Genomic DNA, 24,151 nt, shown 5'->3' with positions numbered 1-24,151 from the left:
TGAATCCTGCCCTCCACAACATTCACTGACCCTTCTGACTTGTCATCAGTTGCAAGTTTTGTCAGTGAATTCTCTATGCACACAAAACTAGATGCTTTGGGAATCCCACCAGATAGATTCTTACAGTCTGACACCAAAAGATCAAATGCATAAATGACAAAATATATTTAGTATATATTTTCCTGGCTTGCCTATGGGGAATATCGCACCAAGTGTCCTGAAGAGAGGCCATATCTACTTGCCAAAAATTGAATGAAGTTGCTTTGACTTCAAAGTTAAAGTGGATTTGGTAAACTGAAATTAAGTATGTTTGAATGCCTACTTCCCATATTTTTCTAGCATACTGAGTTAAGCTGATTTCCCTATCAGTTATGCTCCTCAGCTTTTAATTTTTAAAAGATTTTGCCCTTTTCCAGCCTCCTGGATCTTACCTGGATCTTGGATGACTGGTTGTAGAAAAATGAGAACCCTGTAGAAAACTCTGAGAACAAAGAGCGAGGCTCCAGCAAGTGTTCTACAGTGTTTATCCAGTCCAAGGTTTTTCAGACTGTTTTCTACCTAGTTACTATGCCATCCCAACCCAGTTAATGTCTTCAGAACAAACCAAAGCAAAGAGACTATGACTGATGCAGTGCTACTCTCAGAGGAAATCGTAACGTTCAATAGCTGACCCTCACTCCCCCCAGGCCCAAGCCCCCAGCGCTCACACAAGATCAATTGGCAGAGGAAGCGACCAGCAGCCTTACCTGGGATCTCGTTGGCTATGACTGAGGGAGGACTGGTCTGGTTAGTGCTGACTTGCTGGTGGGTTATCATATGGCAGCACTGCGGCACCGCATTGTTCACCATGTAAAGGGTGTCGGGCACGTTGGACATTCGGACCATCCGCAAACGAACGAGATCTGTTTGTTCCACCATCATCTCATCCAGCACAGACTGCAACGACAGCCACCAGAGCCCTCGTGAAGGACTGCACACACCCCCCACCACTTGCTGCAAGTGCAGTCCCCAGGGCACATGTCTAGCAATAGCTACACCACAGTAACTTTTACAGGTCACAAACACTATTTGGCTTTTCCTTGGCATTTTCTATTCCACTTTCCAGTCACAGTCAGAGTTGAGTCAGACCAAAGAGCAGGCAGGCAAATAAAGTTTGGAAAGGTTGCTTTATTTATTTTGTACCTGCCAGATTAAAAGTGACCTTCTTGAGGGCAGACCCTCTGGACTTTGTTTCAGGCAATTATTGCCTGTGGGTCTCAACACTGTGCCACTGAGTGGAAGGCATGAGTCTGAAAATGAAACATGTTTCCCTCAGACATCTTGAAAAATAGAAAGGGATTTATGCCTACCCTTTTAAGATTCTGATTTAATGTTAAATGGATTTATTTCAAAACATGTGAGGCTAACAGGGAACTAAAAAAAGTAATCAGAAATTACTCATTCACAATTTTTGCATTTCACAATACTTAAACTATGAATAGGAGGAGTAAAGTTATCAGAGATTAAGTATGAGAGTCTTCTCTCTAACATTAAACAGTCAAAAGTGTTTTTAAAAAACAATAACAGCATAGTATGAAACTTAACAGAAACAAGTGGGTGGAAGGTGAGGGGTGTGTTAGAATGCACCTTTTACTTTAGGTAACTACTAAAGCACTCCCATATCATATACTGAAAACAGAGTCAAAGCTTTTATCACATATTCTTTAACACATTTTTGTTAGCTTTAATCTTCAATCCAAGATAAAAAGATAACATTTTAACCAGCTATTCTTCCTCTGCTGTTTTAGTGCCACTTCATGCTCTAACTTTTGCACCCAAAATGCAAAGTAGTTTTAATTCTTCCCTCCCTTCAAAGAGGACACCAACAACAACTCATACCCTTAGAAAACATTTTCTTTCTTAGGCACAGGGCAAGAGCTCTGAATTCTTCAGAGCAGTGGTCGGAGTCTGCAGGTGATGTGAACCTACATAGCTTCATCTAATCCTCTTGTTCTGCAGCCACCTGCCCTGCTGGGACTCACGAGCTCTCAGCTTAAGTCAGAGCTACCTTAAGCGATAGAATTAGTCAGCAACGCAACAGGCTCCCATTCTGTCAAATATAATGTGGCACCTTCCTGCCCCACACAGCACCATCTCCACCCTGTCACCAAACATCAGAGATGCTGCAAGACCTTCGGTTTGGCAGTGCTCATGCAAGGAATTAAATAGGGAAGCTACTGCCTGAGAGGGACACAAAGGACTTCACTCAAATTGGACACAAGATATTTATTCCATTTTGTGAAGGATCACAAGATTTTTGGATATTTTCTGATTCAAACAAGAAGATGAAATATCAAGAGTCCTCTGCTGAGTGGAATAGCAGTTCACCCAGCTCTGGTGGGAGCTGGGGAGCCTGAAAGACCTGGCACCAAAGTTGCTGACTAGCTGCAAACTGGGACTCTCAGGCTCTCACCTTGCCATCCGCCTGCCAGGAGGGCTGCCGAGGAGCTGGGCCGGCAAACTGGCTGGAAACCAGGGAGGTTTCCCTCAGAACGCTGCTTTGTTTCCGGTGGAATTTCATCAAGATCTGTCTCGCAAACATTTCAATTTCGACAAAAAAAATTTTGTTGAAATTTTTCTGACCAGCTCTAGAGACTTGAGCCTGATGATCAATCTTGTAAGTCTTGTTAAATTGAAAATGTTAGTATCTTAGGCCAGTACATGTAAAGAGACACAAAACATACCAAAATCTTTCCCTGTTTACAGAACCCCCTGATGACTCTAATTTGACAATAGTCAAGTGTTGCTGATGACTATTACCTTAGCCTCCTCCACATATGGCGAGAACAGTCTTGGCCGCACATATATCCCAGCATTTTTTTGCCGCAGCCAGGCATTTGACTTTCCACCTTCTGATGTTGGTAGCATGTCTGAAGGAGGAGTACTAATCAGGCCTCTCTTCATCTTTAAGAATCAAGAAAGAGGTTCATGGTTTTTTAAACATAAATACGGTAAAAACCTGCATTAAATGTATTTTTACACTGAATCCTTATACTACTGATTTTTCTTTAGCCTTCTGGTAGATTTAAAGAACAGGAAGTTTAACCAGAAATGTGCCTTATATATGTATTACTCTCAATGATAACATTTTATAAGTTAATGCCTAAAACAAACAAACAAACCCAAAACCCACTAAAGCAAAAAAAAAACCCCACACCTGAACGTTGTAGCATCTGGACAACAAAGAACCCAAATGGTATTTGTATGAGATTGACTTACTGCATCACTCAGTACTTCACTATTCATGGGTAAGATGTGCTCAATGCGGACAAAAGGTAGAAGCGGAGACAGGATCTCCCTCAGCTCCTCAATGTCCAGATCTCTCCTCTTCACACCTCTTTTATTCACACTGTGAGCAGTACCACTGAGTAAATTAGGTTCTGTGGGAAGGAACAAGTTTACATCAAAAAGTTTGAATAGGATAGCAGGAGTTACAGCACTTCCAGGAAGTTACAGAAAAGGAAACAAAATTCTCATTTTAAATCAACAGCATTGTTCCACAAAATTAACAACTGGATGTGCCACTTAGTGCTGTGGTCTAGTTGACAAGGTGGTGACCTGTCAGAGGTTGGACTCGATGATTTTGGAGGTGTTTTCCAGCCTAAATGATTCTGTGGTTCTATTTCATGCCTTAAAATCTGATGTGAACATCCACAGAGAGAGGTTCAGTTTATACAAGCACAGGTCATTTGCACAGCTGCCAGTTTTAAAGTGTAAGCCAGATAGAAAATAAAAACAGTATTTGGGGTAAAGCTTGTAAAGCTCTATCAAGAACTATGCTATGAAAACATTTGTACCTCCCTTACAGCAGTTCCCTCAAGAACTCCCTCCTGCAACTCCTCTACCTTTCCCCAGCAGTTTGCAAAGACTTATTTTCTACAGAGTCCACTGGGATACATTATTTTAGCCTCCTTGTGTAGCCCACCTTACTAACAAGAATGTCAAGCTCATTCAAATCCCATTCACGGTCATGGGATACCTATTTGTGCCAGGAGTGAGTACCTTTCTAGAGATGGCAAGATATGATGTATGACACACTCAGGTCACTCTCCCTCCCCAGTTAACTGCCTTCATGTTTATTTTAAGTATTGTGTACAACCTTAATTTGACCAGCTTCACCCTTTGAGGAAACCTGTCAAACATACCCATCCTCCTTCAGTTCAGGCAGCTCGAGCTCATTACAATCTCTAATGCTTTGTGGCGTTTGAGTGACACCACCACATACTCATAACTGTAAACTCAGGAGTGTGACTGAGGAATTTAGATGAAATTACTAGACTAAATTCAGCCCTAATCTGACAGAACTTGACGTAGCTCTTATTTCTGCCTTTGCTTATCATGTTATCTGATGATCCCAGGAAAGAGAAGTCAGCTGTTTACTTAATGAATGCCACAGAGCAGGAAGCTGTGCAGTTATTCCAAACGAGCAGTTTCTGCCCCAGTCCAGGTCTGTTAATGTTTAACTGCCTCCATTATGTTTTAATGTGCCCTAAGACAAACATTTAGAAAATCTTGGTTTTGAAAATAGGTTCATACTTACTTGGATCACCAGAAGCACATCTTCTAACTGACTTTTTGTTGCATTTCATAAGACATGTCCATGACAAAGTAGTTGTTTTGCAAACAATAACAGCGGATTTCAAAAACATGGCCAGCCCTCCAAAGATAGTAGTCACACTTTACACAGGCAGGTTCTTCCCTTTCTGTTCCACTTATTGTACTTATGTGATTGATACTTTGTAGTATCAATCAAATGCTACTTGCATTTGCTATTTGGAAAATATATGTTTAACCTACTTCCCGTATCCAACAGGTGAGACTGCCCTTGAAGTTACCGCTGTAGCAACAATGTGCATCTAGGCTGATAAAAATACATCTACATCTACTTTAGGGAAAACACTAGTGCCATTTTTTGGCTTGTTTCTCACAACCTTAGATTTCTGTGGGAGAGACATACTCAAACCAAAGTGAAAGGCTGACACTAAGTAAACTAAGAATAAGCCTACTGTGAGAAGCCTGCATAAGCACAGGAAAGGAAAAGACACCACAGATTTTTTTTTATTTGATGAATTAGTTACAAGTAAAATAATGCTGACAGAACAGGAAATCAACCAGACACAAAATCAGACAGAGCTGAAAGGACCTCTAGAAGTTTGGTCCAGCCACAACCAGCACCCTCTTCCCACACCTCCCCAGGAAGAGTACAGCACATTGCCCTTCACTACATCCAGTTGGGATTTGAATACCTCCAAGGATTGGAGATCCTGTAACTACTCTAGGCAACCTGTTCCAGTCTCTGACCATCTTCAGTTTCCTCTCTTTAAACAGAATTTCTTGTATTTCAGTTAAGAGAACAAAAACTTAAAAAAAAAAACTAAGTGCATTTGTTTAGTTTTGGCTATACTGCGAACGAAGTAGATTATATCTTCTTAAGTAACAGATTACCCACAAAATAAAACTTTCACAAATTTTGAGTTATTTGATTTAGTATTGTGTGATTTAAAGCATTCTCACCTCGATCTGCTATTCTCTTCATCAACTGATGTTCTCCCCATTTAATCAGGTATTTAAGAATATCTTGTTCACTTGCCTGGTAGAAAGAGGAAGTCAGCAATCTGCATATACTTAATGCCACACACACACAAAGTCACATACACAGGTCTTTTACAGTTCTAAAGAAACACAACTATAAAAAAGCACGAAGGATTTGCACTTTATGATCTTCTTATCACTTTCTCCTAATATTTTAAGGTGTTACTACTGGCATATCACCACCATAATTTCTAGATTCATGACACTTATTGAATCCCTAGGAAGAAGAAAAGGAGTTTTCTAAAGAAGAAGAAATTTTATTTACTATGGACAGTTACAGGTATTAAATTTGAATTACTGAATTTAATTAAAAGGAGCAGTTCTACCTCTGGGTGTTTGGATGTTTTGTTTAACATTTGAAATCCAGTATCTGCAGAGCCTGGAAAGTTACGAAAATAACCAACCCCACTAAATTATAATCTATGTGAAGAGAAAGATTTTCAGTAAGAATATAAATAAATACTATAAATAAATAGTAATAATAATAATAGTAGTAATAATAATAATAGAAATAGTAATAATAAACAATGATGCTATAAATAAAACAACTTTGCTTTGCTCATACCTATATACATATGCTAACCACTCAACATTCTTACAGGAAAAAAAAATCACATACTGAAAAGTTAAACTTGGCTATTATAAATTCTTAACTAGGGTAGGAAATTTAGTCATTATATACACTCTCACAGAAGACAACAGTACTTTCAACTGTAATTTCTGAAATATTTAAAATAAACAACACTTCTAAAAAAATCCACTTTAAATAATCTCTAAGACTTTATCCCTTAAAAAAGGTAAGATTGAATGGATACAATTTAAAAAAATCCAGTCATCTTTAAGCTGTAAGAGGCTGGTTGTCATTTTAATGATATCTCCCCTGAAGAGAAATTGCAGCAAAAAACCCAGAAGCTTTCTATCTGTCAGTATGATTTTCCCTCCATAAAAACACACAATTACTGAAGGAAAGTCACACAAAAAAATTCTACAATACTTGTCAAAAAAGGTATTTTTCTGTCTTTCCACAAAAGTAAATTAAGTCTTCTGAATGATTACTAGTTTATCAGACTCAAATTAGTATATGTGTCATTACAGCAAAACTACTACCATCGCATAAATTTAATGAAAAACTCTTAAAACATGCAAGGCAAATGTTAGGTTCAGAAATGCCTTGTTTAAAATAATCTTCATCCATTTATAAACTATTATTAGACTTCTGAGTGAAGTTCGATAGCATGTTCCACGTTTGGGTTGTGTTACAAGCCAAGAAGAAAACAGTTTTCTTAATCACTACTTCAATTTCGCTTCTTAGGTATTATAAAAGGAGTGCTCAGTGTGTACAAACTCACTCATGAACAATTTAAAATCGGCTACTCCCAAGTGTTTCTAGACACGGTATAACACACCCTGCCTCAAGCAGGACCATCTGTATTCTGCATTGCAGGTTACCTGTAAATAGTCAGACTGAATAGCTGTGAGCAGGTGGTCCTTGCTAAGCTCATAGAACACCTCTGAAGTCATGACCTGGGTAAACTCCTCACAGAGGAAATGCAGTGCTTGACGATGTACCCACTTGGAACCGTATGGCTGAGAGCTCCACTTCAGAATGGCAATTAAGGTGTCTAGGGAGATGCTCTCAGCAATAATATCTTCACAGCCTAGGAAACAAAGGCAAAAATCAATGATGTTGTTACAGAGGCACTTCTATCCTGAAGGAATAGTACATATGGCTGAATCTATAATATATGTTATGTATGTTACATGACTCCCACTGAGAGTAAAAACAGAAGTGCCCTACAGATCAAAGTTGAAAACAGAGTAAAATTCTGACTAAAAGTACAATAATCTTAACAGTGGTTTAGGATTCCAACTACACAGGCATTTACCTTTTAAAGGCACGTGAAGTGTCATGTCTGTGGGCACGCCTGGATGAACAACTGGGCTAGTTCAGCCCAACCAGAACCTCCTCTGGTTATCTGACTATTCAATACATTTTAAGATGCAGATTTGAATTTGAGTCACTATTGTTTGCAGTAGATCCCCAGAAACAGTGAACTGTAACAAAGGTGGGATTTTCATCTGTATCATTTCACACCCGGATCCTCCTGAGACAGACCATTCAGAGGAGCAGAAACAAGCTGTGACAGTGTTGGTACTCAGCTACTTGGCACAGGGTGAGGGCAGCAAAGCATCATTTTCTGACTCACAGAGAAGGCAGGAAGCACTGGCTGGTTGCTCTAGGCCATCACACTGGTATCCTCGGTATCCAGCAGGGCACATAGGGTGCCAGGACAGGGAAGCCGAAGGGAAGCAACCACCATGCATACTCATGGTGAGTCTGCTACTGTTTCTTTGTACTCACTGCTACATTAACATTTACTCTTTCACAGGGTATATGTCTTCTGAAGAAGACACAGGATAATTAAAACTCGTGAAGGGAGATGGAGCAGATTTGGAAGAAATGAGGGAAGATCATAGAATCATAGAATTAACTGGGTTGGAAGACACCTCAGAGATCATCAAGATGTACTGTGGGAGGGCTGAAAACATGGGTACTCGGGGTTACTGAGAGACAGATGGTACCAAAATGTTGATAACTTGGAGTCTCCAAAACCACTTTGTTAATTTCCTTCATATATCTGGTTTAGTACAAAGACAGCCATTTAAAGAAAAAATATCTTATTCTAGAATTATACATTCCAGTCTCTACCCGCTACAGCCACAAAATTACAGCTGTGCTTATACCCATGAGAGGTCCCCAGACAGTTCAGAGCTGCATGCTTACACTGCAAATTTACTTTTTAGATGTCATCATTTTTCTCTCCGTTTCAAGGATATTGAAAAACTAAACTTTGCTGTTTAGAGATCTGTATCTCATTACTGAGCTCTTGGATAAGCTGAATAAGACAGTGTTTAGCACAGTACTCTCAACATTTAAGACACAGATGGCTCTCCTGATGCTACATGTCTTTGCACTGGTTGCATACAGGTAAGACACAGTAGCAACAATTAGAATTAAGAGAAAAATCTTCCTTTTCTACCTAGGCCAGCATACAGAATATACAGCATTCACTCCATTTCCACTGGCAACTAATAATGTGAAGGATACCTTATTAAGGAGTAAGTAGTAACAAGTAAACAAGCTACTTCCAATAGGAGGGAATCTGTCAAGGGAGCTACTACTTAGGAGCAAAGTCACTGGAAAGGGAACCTTAAACAGTAAGGTAAAGAAGAAGGAAGTACTAGAAAGCAACAGTTCAAACTATCCTATTAGACACACATATTTGTACCTTATACTATAAAACCCCCACTGCAATAATTGTAAGAACAATATTCTGCCATTAAAAATTTACTAAACTTATTCTGGAATGTGTCTGAACACACTGTTTTGGAAACACTCTTTTATTTAATTTCTAAAGCAGTTTGTGCAAATAACATCTATCCCCCCAATAGTAATAAATTTTACACCAGTGCATATTTAAAGCAAGCTTTCCTCAACAAGCAGCTGGGTGATTTGTTTTTCGCATGCCTGATTCACCTGAGAAAAGGAAGATGATGTATCAGTGCAGCCACTGACAGAAGGGCTAGAAAAAGCACACACGTTTCTGAACAATGCAGTACATGCAGCACTAGGCTATGCATCCCCAGATAGACTCTTCTTTTGCCTTTGACAAAGGGGTGAGTGTTAAGTCATGTTTCAACACACCCCCTTTGTCCTTTACCATTACTGAAGTAGTATGGCACTTCTCAGAGCTACCTATTAGGTTACATATTATCATTACTAGTAGTAGTAAGAACAGATGCCTTATTATAGATATTGGCCTCTAACCTGCATGGCACACATTAGCTTAAAGTGAGCAGGGAACAGGCAGCAAAGATGGGCTGGAGGCACTGGGAACTTCACCCCAGTCATCACTGGTGCAAGTGAGAGTAGAGGATGAGACCTATTCTGAAATAGAAATACACTCTGTGGGCTGAGGTACAGGTTAGAGAGACTGCCCCCTAGATGAGGGAATTCTCCAGATTCCTAAAGGATAAAGTTTTAAGTCTTAAAAAGTGCTGGTCAAGAATCTGAGAAACAGCATTAAACAAACAAACAACACAACAACTAAACCACCCAAACCCCAACCTATCACCGAAAAAGCTCAAAATACTTCAGCATATGTCAAACATTAGTAAAGGAAGTCTGCAGCTCTCCACTTCAGGATCCATTTTTACTTAAATACTTAAGGGTTCATACTGTATTTAACTTTGTCATGTGAGTCCCTCTCATCTTCCTTTTGGGGCTCAAGAAAGGAAAATGTAAAGTAAGCAACAAACCTGGCATGTTGGATGAAAGCTCATGACTAGCTGCATTTTGTTTAAAAGATGAGTTTGACTCCCAGGAATAAGAAACACAGCTGTTTGAAACAGCTCTTTAGGGTCATCTGCACACTACACTAAGCCTTGTCCTGCTAAATCCTAATGCAGCTTTTTGCATGTAATTATTCTTTTTGCATGCAAGATGACTTCAGCAGGCACTGCATCCCCCTGAACTCTAAAGATCACAGGTAAGGACTGCTCGATCTCAAAGGCAGTATGTAAACCCACTCCTGAAATACCAGGAAACTCAAACTGCAAGAGCAGACTATTACCTCAAAGGGAATGCCATTCCTAGTATTTCATCTGACATTTATTTTTGAAACAATAAGGATGCCTGACCCTGCAAAAGACAGAAAACTGCATTTCCGTGAGAAATGTAGTTCCAAAGGTCTGAGCAATGCTGATTTATAGAAACAGTGCATTGGCTCAGGCTGAATTATTCTGTCAAGTCCAATTATTGCAAAACTACCAGTGATATGACACATCAGGTGAAAAGCTCATTAAGGATGACTAGCAAACGAAACAGTCCTTTTCCCAAGTAATTTTAGCAATGGGTCAGAAGTGCAGGATTATTAAAACTGTTTCTTCTGAAGTAAGCATGAGGTAATAATTAAAGTGTTTTCTGAACACCTAAATAAACTGGGGCAACCCAATTCTAGCTATGGAAGGCATCCAACTTCTTTTCTTTGGCAGAAGGTTTTTCTGCTTTAACAATCAGCCACTTGGCAAAAAAAGTAGTCATCTAATAGCCACAAGTTCTCCACAGTGGAATAGAGCATTTTTCTCCTATGAATACTATTCTTTTAATATTCAGGCAGCAACAGCCTTCCCAAGATCCATTTGCAGTGTCCCAAAGTGTCCCACAAGCTTCTATGACCATTAGTATCTCTCAGAGATTCAACTCGGACTCTAAAAAAATGAAATATCACTATTGTATTTCAGATAAATTAGGCTATTTCATGCACTCCTTTTGCTGGATACCAATAGGCCTGCCTACAAACAAGTTCTTTCTTCCACAATTCTCTCTCAAATACGGTTTCGCAGCCCTTCCAGAAAGAAACAGCTTGAGCCCATTCTAGCTAGTAGCTTGGGATCAAGACAGTTGACAGACCTACTAAAGACAAATTAGGTGCCTCCAACAATCAACAAAAGTGGCATTAAACAAAGTTTTTACTACAAAATTTTCAGCTTGATTTAATTCATTCTGTGGTGAAAAGTTTCCCCTAAACTTGTACAAACCAGTGGAGCCAAGGAAAAAAAAGCAGTAAGAATTCATCTTAACATCGAGCTGGAATCTAGAAGCTCTTCTATGTTTTTTAAGTTTGTGACATTAGAGACCATTCTAGCAATCAGGAACCACACTTTTTGAGTTTGCTGGCATGTAGAGAAAGGCTCAGACCATTATTAAAATAGATTGTCATCTTCTTACACTCTTACACTCTGTAACTCCTGCTCGTCTGTCATGCTGGTGCTTGGGTGGCCACTCACTAAGCTAGTAAACTAATTTCCATCAATCCCTCTTCCAGCAACATCAGATCCCAAACATCACAAACTCTACAGCCAGCACAGAGAACAAAAACAAGGAAACTACTGCAGGAGGAAGGGCAGCAGTACCGAACAACCTGTGGCAGATTCAAGTGACCTCATACACTTGAGAGATATGGTAACCGGAATTTAGGTTCTCCACAACAGTACAAAAACAGCACAAGCATGTCTTAAGACACAGTACAAACAGGAACTAAACTTCTTTAACTGGTTATCACATAAGCAGCAACTCCAAGAACATCTACTTTCCTCTAACTGTATTGAGAACAAGGGATCTTGTTCAACTTCCGCCTTCTGGTTGCAGGCACTTTCCCAGTCTATTAATATTTATTGCCTCCTGGAAGCACTGGATTCTCTGTCTTCAAGGAATGCCACAAATTCCTAGCTTCTCCAAGTTCTAGTGCTTTTCGTTTCTATCTCCTCCTAAAATGATTTTTAAAACATATGCTTGAAGCAGATTAATTGATAACTGATGCCAAGACTGTAATTTGCACTATTTCCCGCATTTTAGGACTCTGAAGCACACACATTCCGATTATGTGAAGGTGTAAAACTGTGTCAGTGTTTAGCAAAAAGGAAAACAAGACAAAGTAGCCCTGGAGATAAAGGGCTCAATGGGCCACAAGTGGCCAAACACTGCTGAAGTCTATGGCCAAGTTTGGTATGTTTTTTGAGCTATTTTTAATCCCTCTGCTGATTTTTCCAAGCACAAAAATTTAAGACATTCATGTACTCCCACTGTTGAAAGGTTGAATTCAAAGTACATCTATTATGGCATTACTAATGTGTATAGTATTATACTTTGTTTTATTCAAATACTGATGACTTCACAGCACTTCTGATTAATCCTTAAAGCAAAAATACAATACAATATGGTCTGAAGCTCAGGCAGCATTTTGTGTTATGCTAATCACTCTTCGTCAGTGAAAACTCTTGTCTTGAATCCAGTACAACACAATATTCAGCTATTCAAAATAATAAATTAAGGAGTAGATGAGCTTCTATAGCTGCACTGGTGATAAAATGAAGATGAGGGAAGATGTGAGCCCTCTTCAGCAGAGAACAGAAGACCTGTTTACCTGGAATATGGAGAAGGCAGAGGTACTCAACAACTTTTTTACCTCAGTCTTCACTGGCAAGTGCTCCAGCCACACCATCCAGGTCACAGAGAGCAAAAGCAGGGACTGGGAGAACAAAGAACTGCCCACCGTTGATCAGGTTCAAGACCATCTAAGGAACATGAAGATGCACATGTTCATGGGACCTGATGAAATGCATCTGCAGATCCTGAGGGAACTGGGGGATGAGGTGGTTAAGACACTATCATAATTCAGAAGTTACAGCAATTCAGGGAAATTTCCACAGACTAGAAAAGGCGAAACATAATTGCAAGGTCCTGCATGTGGGTTGGGGCAGACCCAAGCACAAATACGGCTGGGCAGAGAACGGATTGAGTGCAGCCCTGAGGAGAAGGATTTGGAGGTGTTGGTGGATGAGAAGTTGACATAACCCGGTAATGTGTGTTCAGAGCCCAGAAAGCTGACTGTGTCCTCAGCTGCATCAAGAGGAGTGTGGCCAGCAAGTCAAGCATTCTCCCCTCTACTCTACTCTTGAGACAACACCTGGAGGGCTGTGCCCAGCTCTGGTGTTCTCCAGCATAAAGAGGACATGGACCTGTTAAAGGAGGTCCAGAGGAGGGCCATGAAGATGATCAGAGGGCTGAAACACTTCTCCTGTGAAGACTATGATGGCTGAGACAGTTGGGGCTGCTCAGCCTGGTGAAGAGAAAGTTCTGAGGAGACCTTAGAGCACCTTCCAGTACCTAAAGGGGCTCCAGAAAGCTGGAGAGAGAATATTTACAGGGCCATGTAGGGATAAGGACAATGGCTTTAAACAGAGAGGGAAGGTTTAGGTTAGGTATTAGGAAGAAATGTTTTACTTTGAGGGTGGGGAGGCTCTGGAACAGGTTGCTCACAGAAGCTGTGGATGCCTCATCCCTGGCAACGTTCAAGGTCAGGTTGGATGGGGCTTTGAGTAACCTGGTCTAGTGGAAGGTGTCCCCGCCAATGGCAGGGGGGCTGGAATAAGATGACCTTTAAGGTTCCTTCCAACCCAAACTATTCTTTGATTCTATGATTTATATTAATATATACTTAATCATGCCCAATTTATTTCAAAGTTATAAGTGCCAGACTTTTTCCTTTGAGCATTCCTGCTGCACTGATATACAACTGACACACTTGCACTAATCTCCCCACAATATATTTATGTGTATTTAATACTGCTACCATGGGATTCCTGGCATTTCAGTCCTCCCGAGATCAAGAGTACTTTTGATGTCAGGCAATATCTGCTTCTAGATCAAAGACTGTGATACTGAATATGGCTTTAAAATAAAGTTTCTAAGTTCTTATACTTGTCAAGAGTAAACTCAACACCTAAAAATAAAAGCAAAGCAAAAAAGTCTGAAATAGAGTTATTTTTTGTCAATTCTTCTTTGGAAAACTTTTTGGAATCAGCAGGCAAAAAAGATTCCCAGCAAAACTATGTCATAAGGTCCCAGTATCCAAATGCCTGTAACAGAAAAACATACTGTACCACCACCTCAGTGAGACTACTTATGACAGTGGGCAACAGGGCTAAGAAGCAGTAGAAGATTCACATATTTAATACTGCTATCTAATAAAGTTAAGTCAAACTTCCCTGCAAAAGCAGTGGTTATGGCAGTGCAGTAAGACTGGAACTGGGGATTATTTTAACGACATCTGATGAATGGGACTAGGAAACTGATCTGGTTTTAATAATTTTGCTATAGAAGAGGAAGAAATAAGTGATTTTTAAACCCAATCTTTGTGAGTCAATGCGTTAAAATGATTGCATCAGTACAGCTGACAGAGAGTAGCAAGGTAGCATGAAGACAAAAAAGTTGGAGCAGAGTACAGAAATAGGCAGGTAGAGCACAGTAAGGAATGTGCTAAGACCTCCTGAAGAGGGCTCTGATCCTCACCACCTCTGTGCAAGTAGTGAAGTGCTTCACTTTTTGATAGTTAACATATATCCAACACCCCTAATAGCAGTCTCAGTCCTATCAGGTATAAATGGGTTTCAGTATGATCAGCTCTATTGACAAAATATGCTTGCTGATTAGTTCACTTACTCAAATTAGTTCAAAGATTCATTTCAGTTTCTCTTGGAAAATAAGTGACAAACCTCAGCTGAAACAAATTAAGATAAAGGCAGAGCAAATTCTAAATAAAGCTGTCCTGCTTTACTTGGACAGTAGAGTCATAGTACATGCCCATACTATCACTGACTTCATCACAGGGAAACTATCTATTAAATTACAATAGTCAGAAAAGAGTATCACTGTGTTAGCAATGGGAAAATTTCCATGGAAATAGTCAAAGCTGAATCATCTGTTGAAACTGAAGAAAAATTACAACATCTGGATACTTAGAAAGCTCCCTGAAGACAAATCAAACTAAAATCTGTTGAAAATAAAAACAGTTGATCAGAAGCCTTAAAATACATCAACTTCACTTGACACTCAGTTACAAACACCCAGCCAAAACCGAGTAAAAGTGAGCAAAGTGAATTGGAAAGAGTATCCAGACTTTAATGTAAACGAGCCCAAAATATTTTCTAGGAAACCAGGGAGACAAGTCTTAGCAAGTTTGCAATTGGGTAGCATGAGTGAACTGAAATAAAAAACTTGAGCCAGGGGGTGTGGAAATCTAGAGAAGAAACTTTAGACGTAGCTACTGCGAAAGCCAGCTGAGGGGATCAGTCAGCACTTGGGCAAGACTGGACACCTGCTGCACCACAGAATGGAAAAACACAGTCAGAGGTCCAGGCTCAGGGAATTCATGAGAACTGCCTGCTCGTGGTCTCCAACACTGACACAATGATGTCTCTTGCAGCGTCCCTCTGCATAATAGCCAGAAGTCAGATGTTTGAGCGACAGCCTCCAGCACAGAAGTCTGCTAGCTGTGAAATCAGGGAAAGGGAGGGACACTACTGAAGACCTCATGTTAAGTATTATATCAGTGAGGACAAGGTATTACATTTAAGTGCAGAAATAAGAATGGTGATCACTACTAAAGCACATACTTTGTTAAGTGATCTCAGTCAAGTGCAGGCATATAGTTTTTCCTGATCAAATAACCTTCCTTTTAATTTTGATTATAAGATTATACCAGAACAATTCCTCAGTGACTGCACAGTACCAATGACCTAAACATGAACTCTGCAAACTAAATATAAAACTATTAGATTCTGACTTCACTGGCATGTAGAGATCTTCTACAGAGTGCTTGCTTCTTCTGTAGCTAGGGAACACAGCACCAATTTTGTAAAACTCTAAATAGTTCAAGTTAACATCTAGAATTTCAGTGTCTGAAGGGGTGCAAAATTTACACTTGCTAGTATTTGATAATATAATACGCTTCAACACTTGCTTGATTTTACTGCATTTCTCCCCTATGTATAACAACTGCCCCACCCCTCAACCTCACCAGTTCTGTGGTCAGAATAAGGCTTACTAGGGAAAGAAAAATCTTGGTAGGGCACTACACCACTCTACCTTCTCCCAATGACCACCCCCAAAACTCTACAGTTCTGGTTCATCCAGAGGGCCTCCAAGACTGAGCCTGCTCTGCTGCAGTCGCTGGTTCCAGCCACCCAAGCACGCTGTGGAGGTGCTGCAAGTCCAGAGCAGCTCCTCCTGCTGCTCTTTTCACTCTCCTAGAAGTAGTGCTGGGGGAAAACCTCCAGGGAAAAGTTAAGATCGTGTTACCACTGACTCATACAATATACATTCCAGAGCAGCACCATTCTGCAGTGCATTACTGAAAAGAGTGCCAGTTTAGGACACGCTGATCCAACCATGCTCAACTTAAAGTGAGCAGAAATAATGAAACTCAGCATCAAATGAAACATCTGTTTTTTCAGCATTTACTAACACAAAAATAAAAGCCATTTTCCTGTCTATAAGTTTACCTAAGTTGCTCTTCTAAGTTCTCTGTCACTGCTTATCTGCTTTGATATAACTGACACTGCTTCATTAGAGCACCTCCAGATCACAGTTTAGGTTTCCAGTCTGAGGGAAAGAATTGCACCCTTATTCATTTATGAAACTGCATAATTATTCAGTGTCTTACTGAGAGTTTTGTTCACAGTTAAGTTCCCTCATTAGCATTCCCTGAGCATGTTAAATCCTTTCAGCACTTGGGGATGTGCACCAAAACTCAGAACCTGTATACTCCTATCCCTTTTTTAATTTCAACCCATTTTCATTTCTTGCTTTCACCTACTGAGTGTTCTCAAGTACTATTAACTTGTAAATATCACACAGAAATTAACTTAGTACCGTAGTTCAACTGTCATGACACTTCTTGCCCCTTTGGCATTCCATTCAACATTAAGCTTCCAGGTGTACTCAGAGGGAAACAACAACAAAAATAAGAAAGATGCAGACAGATCAGAAAGGGTCCAAAGGAGTGCCAGAAATATGACCCAAGGGCTGGAGAACCCAGCCTCTGAGGAAAGACTGAAGAAGTTAGGTCTTTTCTCCCTGCAGAACAGAAGGCTCAAGAGGAGTCAATCCTCATCACAGTATTCCAGTACCTTTAGGTATTGTAGGGCAACTATAAAGAGGACAGAGGTTGTCTCTTCACAAGGAGCCACATGAAGGGAACAAGAGGCAACAGGTACAATTTGCACTGGGAGACATCTCAATTCAAGATGTTTTTGCAATGAGAACAATCATTCCCTGGAACAACCTCCCCAGGGACACAGTGCAGTCCCCATCACTAGAGGTTTTCAAGATACAATTGGACAGAATGCTACCTTATCTCACCTAGGCTCCCTTTCTCACAACAGGTTGCACCAGATGATCTTTTGAGGTCCTTTGCAACCTGGGCTGCTCTAGGATTCAATGATTCTGAGCCTAAGAACAGCTCAATCATATCCTGTAGCAGGTTACCTCAGAAAACAAGTCTCATTTGATTTCTGTCAGTTTTATTGCAGTAGTTATTTCAACTTTTAGCATGATCTGAAAATTAGTTTCTAATGCCAAGCTCTACATGAGCTAGTTTTATTATTAGTTTCCCATATATTTACCATTCTCAGTTTCATGTAAGTATTAGGAGAACCCATTACAAATACAATCTCTTTCTGCAGTGCTTATACCTGCTCTGTTATGTCTACTCCTTCAGTTTCCTATTTACTGAAACCTCCTTAACAGTTTATAAGGTTTCAATCTCATCAAATTTAATTTGACAGCTAAAAGTTACAGATTCACAGATCTACTGTAAAAAGTCACTTTCGTTAAAAAACAAAACAAAACAAAAAAACAAGCTTAAACAAATCATGTTGCTGATGTACCAGTAAGTTCCATTCTCCCTTCCTCAGCTCAAAAGCAAAATTACCATTCCCCACAAGCAAGGCCTGAAACAATTCCCATACCCCATTATGTATAATATGGTCACAAAATAGTTCAGACATCAACTGACAAAATTGCAGGTTAAGCTCCTGCCACCACATGAGGTGCCATTAGTTCACCAATCAGTGCTCTGACACTTCAGAGACTGCAATGACCCTGGCCAGCCTTTATGTGCAAGAAGTTGTATGTGATCAAGATTTTAGTGATTGTCAAGAATAATGGAAGTAGTAAAACTTTCTAAACTTTACATTTGAAAATACTGACTGCCCTGCCTTCAGTTCTGTACACAGAGAAGCAGATATTAAAGACCTAAAACTAGTGCAATTAAGTTGTTTAAATTTACTTTCCAACAGCAAGAGTTAAGGGTTGGTGCTCCCCCTTTGACATAAGCTACAGAAATAATCATTCAAGTTTACAGCCTTGTTAACACATTGGGACACTTCCTTACAAGTCCAAATATTTCCTTCTCTCATATCCTCTCCCTATAGGTTACACCCAACAAATGAATTACAGAAATAGACAAGGATCAGAAATACCAAGACCAGTTATGCATATTTGATATAAAGAGCATGTGTCAACAAGGCACCATATAACTAAAAGCTCTTATATGGCATTTCTTCTGCCCCTAGAAAACAGATGCACTATTGACAACTTACACATAGAGAACAACTTCCTTTTCTAAAGGAACTGTCAGCCACTGATAGCTGACAATAAGCATACTTACACTGCAAAATAGCTAAAAATTGTTCTAGTAAAGTCATATGTTCTACAGCAAGGACAGTATTACATACCTTGTGCAAGCATGTTAAACTCCAAGAACAGTGCTATGTGATAAAGCTCCATAGCTTCTTCAGCCCTAGTCATGTTTAGTTTTCCTGCTACAAGAGCCTGAACTTCGCTTAAACTGCCCACTGAGGGACTGGAGTGCAAAACCGAGAGGTCCACCACATCTGTATACATACAGTTCAAAATGACCTTAGCATATTTTTTTGGTATGATAGATTCATCCAATATAATTCTAGTTGGAGTTCGTAGAGTTCGGTCTGTGATTTCTTCACCAGTTCGTATCCTCCTCTGCAGCAAGTGACGAAAAAACGGAGATCGTGATGAAATAATAGCTTTGTGAGCTCTGAGCTCTTCATCTAGACAGTTCTGACCTCCACCAAAAGTTTCAACTAAGTCAGAGTTGGATGAAAAGCTAAGAACCACATCGTAGTAGCACATATAATCAAACAGTGCGCGCATGTCAACATCTAAGGAATTCGGTGTTCCAAACTCTTCACTAAGCTGAACAAGGATATCAACGTTTTGGAATCTTGAATCCTCCATTCCAAACTCGCCCGTATAAAGGTAGTGTAACAAAGCAGAAAACATAGGCATATCTATGCCAGCTGTGTTAATATCCATTATTATTTCTGCCCCATATTCCGGTGAGGAAGAAAGCAGCGTTTTAAAAAATGGACATCTTGCCGCCAAGATCGCACGATGCACAGGAAAACAAGTTTCTTGAAATATTAAGTCTACATCGGTACAATACTTGTACTGATAAAGTTCAGCCATGTCTTTTTGTAGCGTCCTGGCTTCTGGTCTTGCCAAATTAGCTTGTAGATAAAGTTCCTTTAAGGCTGACGTTCCTTCGTATTCTTCTACTAAAGCATTAACATCTCTGACATCCCAGCCTGAGAGGAGCTCGCGCATCTGCTTGGCGTGATCAGCAGACCGGCTCGATTTCCGACGCTTAATGAATTTCTTCTTGAGGGTGGCAAGGCCAGAGGTTTTCTTTTTCTTGTCTTGAGGCTTCTCATGGCCATGGTCAAGGCTATAGAGCTTTGATTCACAGCCATAACCTTGATGAGAGTAGGATGATGTCCCTGAAAGTAAAAACGAAAATGGAACACATTTATTCTTTAAATTGAAAAGGAAGGTCCATAACATCTAAATATTCAATCTCTCTGCAAGTTACACAGATAATGACATGCACATCAGATAATTTGACAAGTTGAAAACCTGATTGAAGCATTTGCTGGCCATTAAGAACAAAACCTTCTTTCCTCCTCCTCCCAAATCCACAAAGATTATTGTTTGCTGGTTTTTGGGGTCAGATGTGGTTTTTTTGTTTGGTTTGGTCATACTGTGGTCATAACATTAAAAGTGTCTTGTATTAACTTTTTAAAGACTAGTATGATCTCAGTGAAATAGTAGTAAGGCCCCAACAAAGTGTTTTTCAAATTCTGTTCTAGCATTAAAGTATCATTTCAACAAGAAAAGTATACCTGGCATCAAACAGTTACAGCCATAAGAAAAAAAAAAGAAAGAACACAGTACCAAAACATTCAGGGAAACTGAGGACAATTAATTACTTTCAGTGCAAATTTAACAAGAAAATAAAAATTCTATCACATGACAATCAAGTAATGCTGAAGTCAAACACGTAAAATGGGCTCCTTTCCACAGAACTACAGATGCTATTTTGTGCACAGACACCATCAAAAAGAATATGGAGAATAGAAGTTTTATTGTATTAAGATTTCCTATAATTATTTTTCTCCATAAAAATACTTTATAGGGAAGTTATGTTATGAACCAAATATATAATGAAACAAAAAAAAATGGATTCCCCCTCAAGATAATGTGTTCCATACCTGATTCATTCTGCTATCTAGTCTTTGCTATCAGTTTGAGCCTAGCTGCTACACTAACAACAATAGCAATTTAGTAACAAAAAAAGTTAGAAACTGTACTTCTGCTACTAATGGAAAACTGAAGTAATGTTTTAGTAAAAAAAGTAGTTAAAAAACATAGTTTCAATGTGAAAGTCACACTTCTTTTTAAGGGTTATTTTCTAATTCAAGTTTATTTACAGAACTTTGATAGTTCTGTATTAAAGAGAGCCAGATGGTGAAGAACCTCAGACATGACAATAAAAGAAGACAGTACACAAACCAAACTCCTACTTCTGGACCAAAGAAGAAACAAGAAGAAAACATTTGCTCAGTAACAGGTTCATCTGAAATAGTATTTGTCCCTTTTCTGTCAGGAATAGTTAACATGTTTCCATTCGTACACTTGTGTAGCTCCACTACTTGTTGCCTTTTTTTATTTAAGCTCGAAGCACATCCAGAGTGTTTGGGGCCTTTTAAAACTTGTTTTATCATGGCACTCTCACAGTTCCACTCGTTTCAGGTAGGTTTGCTGTGATGATGTTTTGCGATGCTATTTTGACAGTGATGTTGTGGGTCAGACCGATAAAACACAGGGCTTTTAGTTACCACATTATTCCAAATAAGTATTCCTTGAACTTTGAAAGACACAGGAATGATTTTAAAGTCGTATTTGAGAGCATGACAACTGTAGCAATCTAAGATTTCTGTAAATTGTGTTATTGTTTAAGCTTCAATAACTGTAAGTAAACTCATACAGTGGCTTTTACACCAAGCTAATTAGAACTCCCACAAAGCATGCAACACAGTGGTTTTATGATTCATCTATTAGTGAAAACCCTGGGAAGGAACTTTGCTTTATTTGAGGAAAGACATCTAAGCTACATTAAAATTTGCTTGATCATGCAACATGTTATTAATCATATTGAAATTTCAAGACATGAAAAAATATCCATTTAAATGAAAAGAACAGCAGTAACTCAAGACAACTTCAATGAAGAGGTTGTGCTGCAAAATCCTCCATAAAAATTCCTTCCACATGCTATACTAGATATGAAAATGAAAAAGTAGAGATTCAGCCTCCTGTTGATAGAGACAAGTTTATAATTTCTGCATTATTTAAAGAGTTTCGATTACATTTCACAATAAAAGTTTAACTACACTTTGGTCACTCTATAATGACAGATTCTGCTGCAAAAAAACACCAGCTCATTTCTATTTGAAGTATTTTAGATTCTAACAGCAAATTTGAGTCTGCAGAACATTCTCTTACATTCTACTAAAGAAAAAGTAGGACACCACAAGTTTCAATTTCTTTCTTCCCTGAAGGCTGCTCTGAGGTATTACTTGCACATGAATCACCACAAAATACTAAAACGCCATTCAAACCTCTGTGAACCCTGAGCTACTTACAAGATTTGGCTTTGGAAGTACTGCAAACAGTGCTGTTAACCCTTACAAATACATAAACCACTGCTACAAAAGCACCACCATGCAACTGCTTTGTCAGAGGCAGAAACAGAGATGCACCAGCATTGCCTCTCTGGGTTCACAACAGCTGGTGGCTCCATATCCCTCAAAAAAAGAATCTGGAAGAGAACCTTTTTGACCTGCCTGTATTCCTTCATAAGGCAGCAGCATTACAAGTAGGAAAAAAAATTATTCCCCACTTCTACACTAAAAGGCACCAATCTATTAAATGCTGTTCAAAAGTAATAGCTCCTTCATGTCCTTAGACCATGCCTAGCTTTGAACAGGTAGATATTTACACAAACTGAAGACTACCAAGAGAAACTACCTGGGCACTTGACAATGAAAAATGAGATCTGTTTAGTCCTTTGCATTCCCACACATTTGAAAATCTAATTATAGAGCTCTATTTAAAAACAAACATCTTGAACAGATGTACCACCCTAGAAAATGGTGTGAAATCCTCCTCCTTAATGCTGTAGACAAAATAGCAATGGGATGACTAGGTAAGCTTTCACTAGAACAAAACTATTTCTTTACAGTAAGCGCACTACACCATTTTTACTGATTTATCTGCTCTTCATAAACTGTAAGCAAGTTCAGCACTAACAATAAGAGCTCTTACTATGAAACTACTGTGCTTTGCCAGATCAGGTCTCAGCTTTGTGTTCATCCTACATTTACATCATAAGATGGTGCAGTGCTTTAATGGTAAAGCAGCATGTCTAAAACCTACAGGTCTAAATCCCGTTTCCAGGAATAAGAAAACTAAAATATGCAGCTATTATAACTCTATTCCCCAGTGCTAATTTGGCAGTAAATAGCTCTGAGAAGCTCCTTCCACATAAGAAAACCACCCACAGTACCAAAAAAAAAAAATCCACAAAACCCCCAAACCTACAGAAGTTGATATAACATTAAGACAAGTGATGGAAACCTCAGCTATCAATTTTAGGATACATCTCTTCTCTACAGAGACAGCTATATAAACCAACCACCCAAACAAAAATCAAAATGAGCAGGAGCCAAGCATCACAAAGAGAGAAGTAGAGCTGTGCACGTGTGATGGGAATAGCACACTCATGGAACCCCATAATATCAAAAGATTTCAGCAAGAATTTCACCCAGACCACTCATCTGCCTTGCCTAAGATGAGACAAGCACATGCTGTTAGGTCTTCCTCAAGAAGAGGCTCAACCACAATTTTCCATAGGCAACGAGGGTCAGTAAATTTATTGTGACATACTACATAATGGGTTTCTATTTTGAGTTTAATAATGAAGGGTATCAACTAAACCTTCCACATACTATGTAGAAATTTTCTGGGGAATTTAATGAAGCCTTTGGAAATCTCTTCTTTTCAAATCTGTTTAAAAGGTGTTTCAGCATGCAGATCTGCCTGTTTCCAGGCCTGTAATGGTTTCTCTTCACTCAGTATAGGGGCAGATTAAAAAACACCAAGACATGTAATAAAAACATTTTAGCTCTGATTTTTAGAAAGTTGTATGTAAACTGGGGCAAACCTTCTATTACTGTTAGCTACAATACACGGAAAATATGTAAACCCTTAAGGGAACTTTACAGCACAGATATCCATGATGTTAGTACCAAGTTCTTCCTTGACATGCTATGACTGCACACATGGACTTTTTTGCCCAGAGTTTGGGTCCTTAAATGTAACAGTTTGTGGCCTGTCCTCTACAAATCTGAGTAAGGAATGCCACAAGAGCTGAGACAAAAGAGAACGTGTACAAAGCAAATCTTCCTCTGCTAAAGACAGCACTGTGCTTTCAATGGTGATTAAAAAAGAAGTAACACTGAATATCAATAACTACTTATTCAGTGTTGCAAACTGAGGCATAAAGGAGAAAGGTATTTATAAACTATTGATGTTATTTACTGCTAAGATCCTTCTTCAGGCTGTCAGGAGAAGGAATATTTATCTTCTCAAAAACTGCCTTCTTCTAGAGTCATAATGTAACTATTTATTATTTATAGTGTGACAGTACTTAGATCTCCACTGAGGTCTTTTTGCATTAGA

The 24,151-nt window shown here is 39.2% G+C and overlaps 1 protein-coding gene across 3 annotated transcripts in view; it reads right to left on the bottom strand.

Moving 5' to 3' along the window:
• BTBD7 (BTB domain containing 7) overlaps nt 1-24,151 on the bottom strand; it is a 56,260-nt gene that overhangs the window by 10,923 nt on the left and 21,186 nt on the right. For 2 of the 3 annotated variants that reach the window (XM_050334922.1, XM_050334925.1), the window contains 7 exons: nt 18,772-19,851; nt 7,081-7,289; nt 5,554-5,629; nt 3,259-3,419; nt 2,800-2,943; nt 2,453-2,566; nt 747-936 (listed from right to left, as the gene is read on the bottom strand). In XM_050334922.1, the coding sequence (XP_050190879.1) occupies nt 747-936; nt 2,453-2,566; nt 2,800-2,943; nt 3,259-3,419; nt 5,554-5,629; nt 7,081-7,289; nt 18,772-19,851 (1,974 nt within the window). The remainder of the gene's footprint in view (nt 1-746; nt 937-2,452; nt 2,567-2,799; nt 2,944-3,258; nt 3,420-5,553; nt 5,630-7,080; nt 7,290-18,771; nt 19,852-24,151) is intronic. The other variant, XM_050334923.1, reaches the window with a different exon arrangement.

This window comes from Myiozetetes cayanensis, unplaced genomic scaffold, assembly GCF_022539395.1.
Source record: "Myiozetetes cayanensis isolate MyiCay16 unplaced genomic scaffold, myiCay2020 scf6-25, whole genome shotgun sequence".
Classification (NCBI taxonomy): Eukaryota; Metazoa; Chordata; class Aves; order Passeriformes; family Tyrannidae; genus Myiozetetes; species Myiozetetes cayanensis.
The sequence above is the reverse complement of the archived record's forward strand: the minus strand, read 5'-3'. Positions and strand labels throughout refer to the sequence as shown.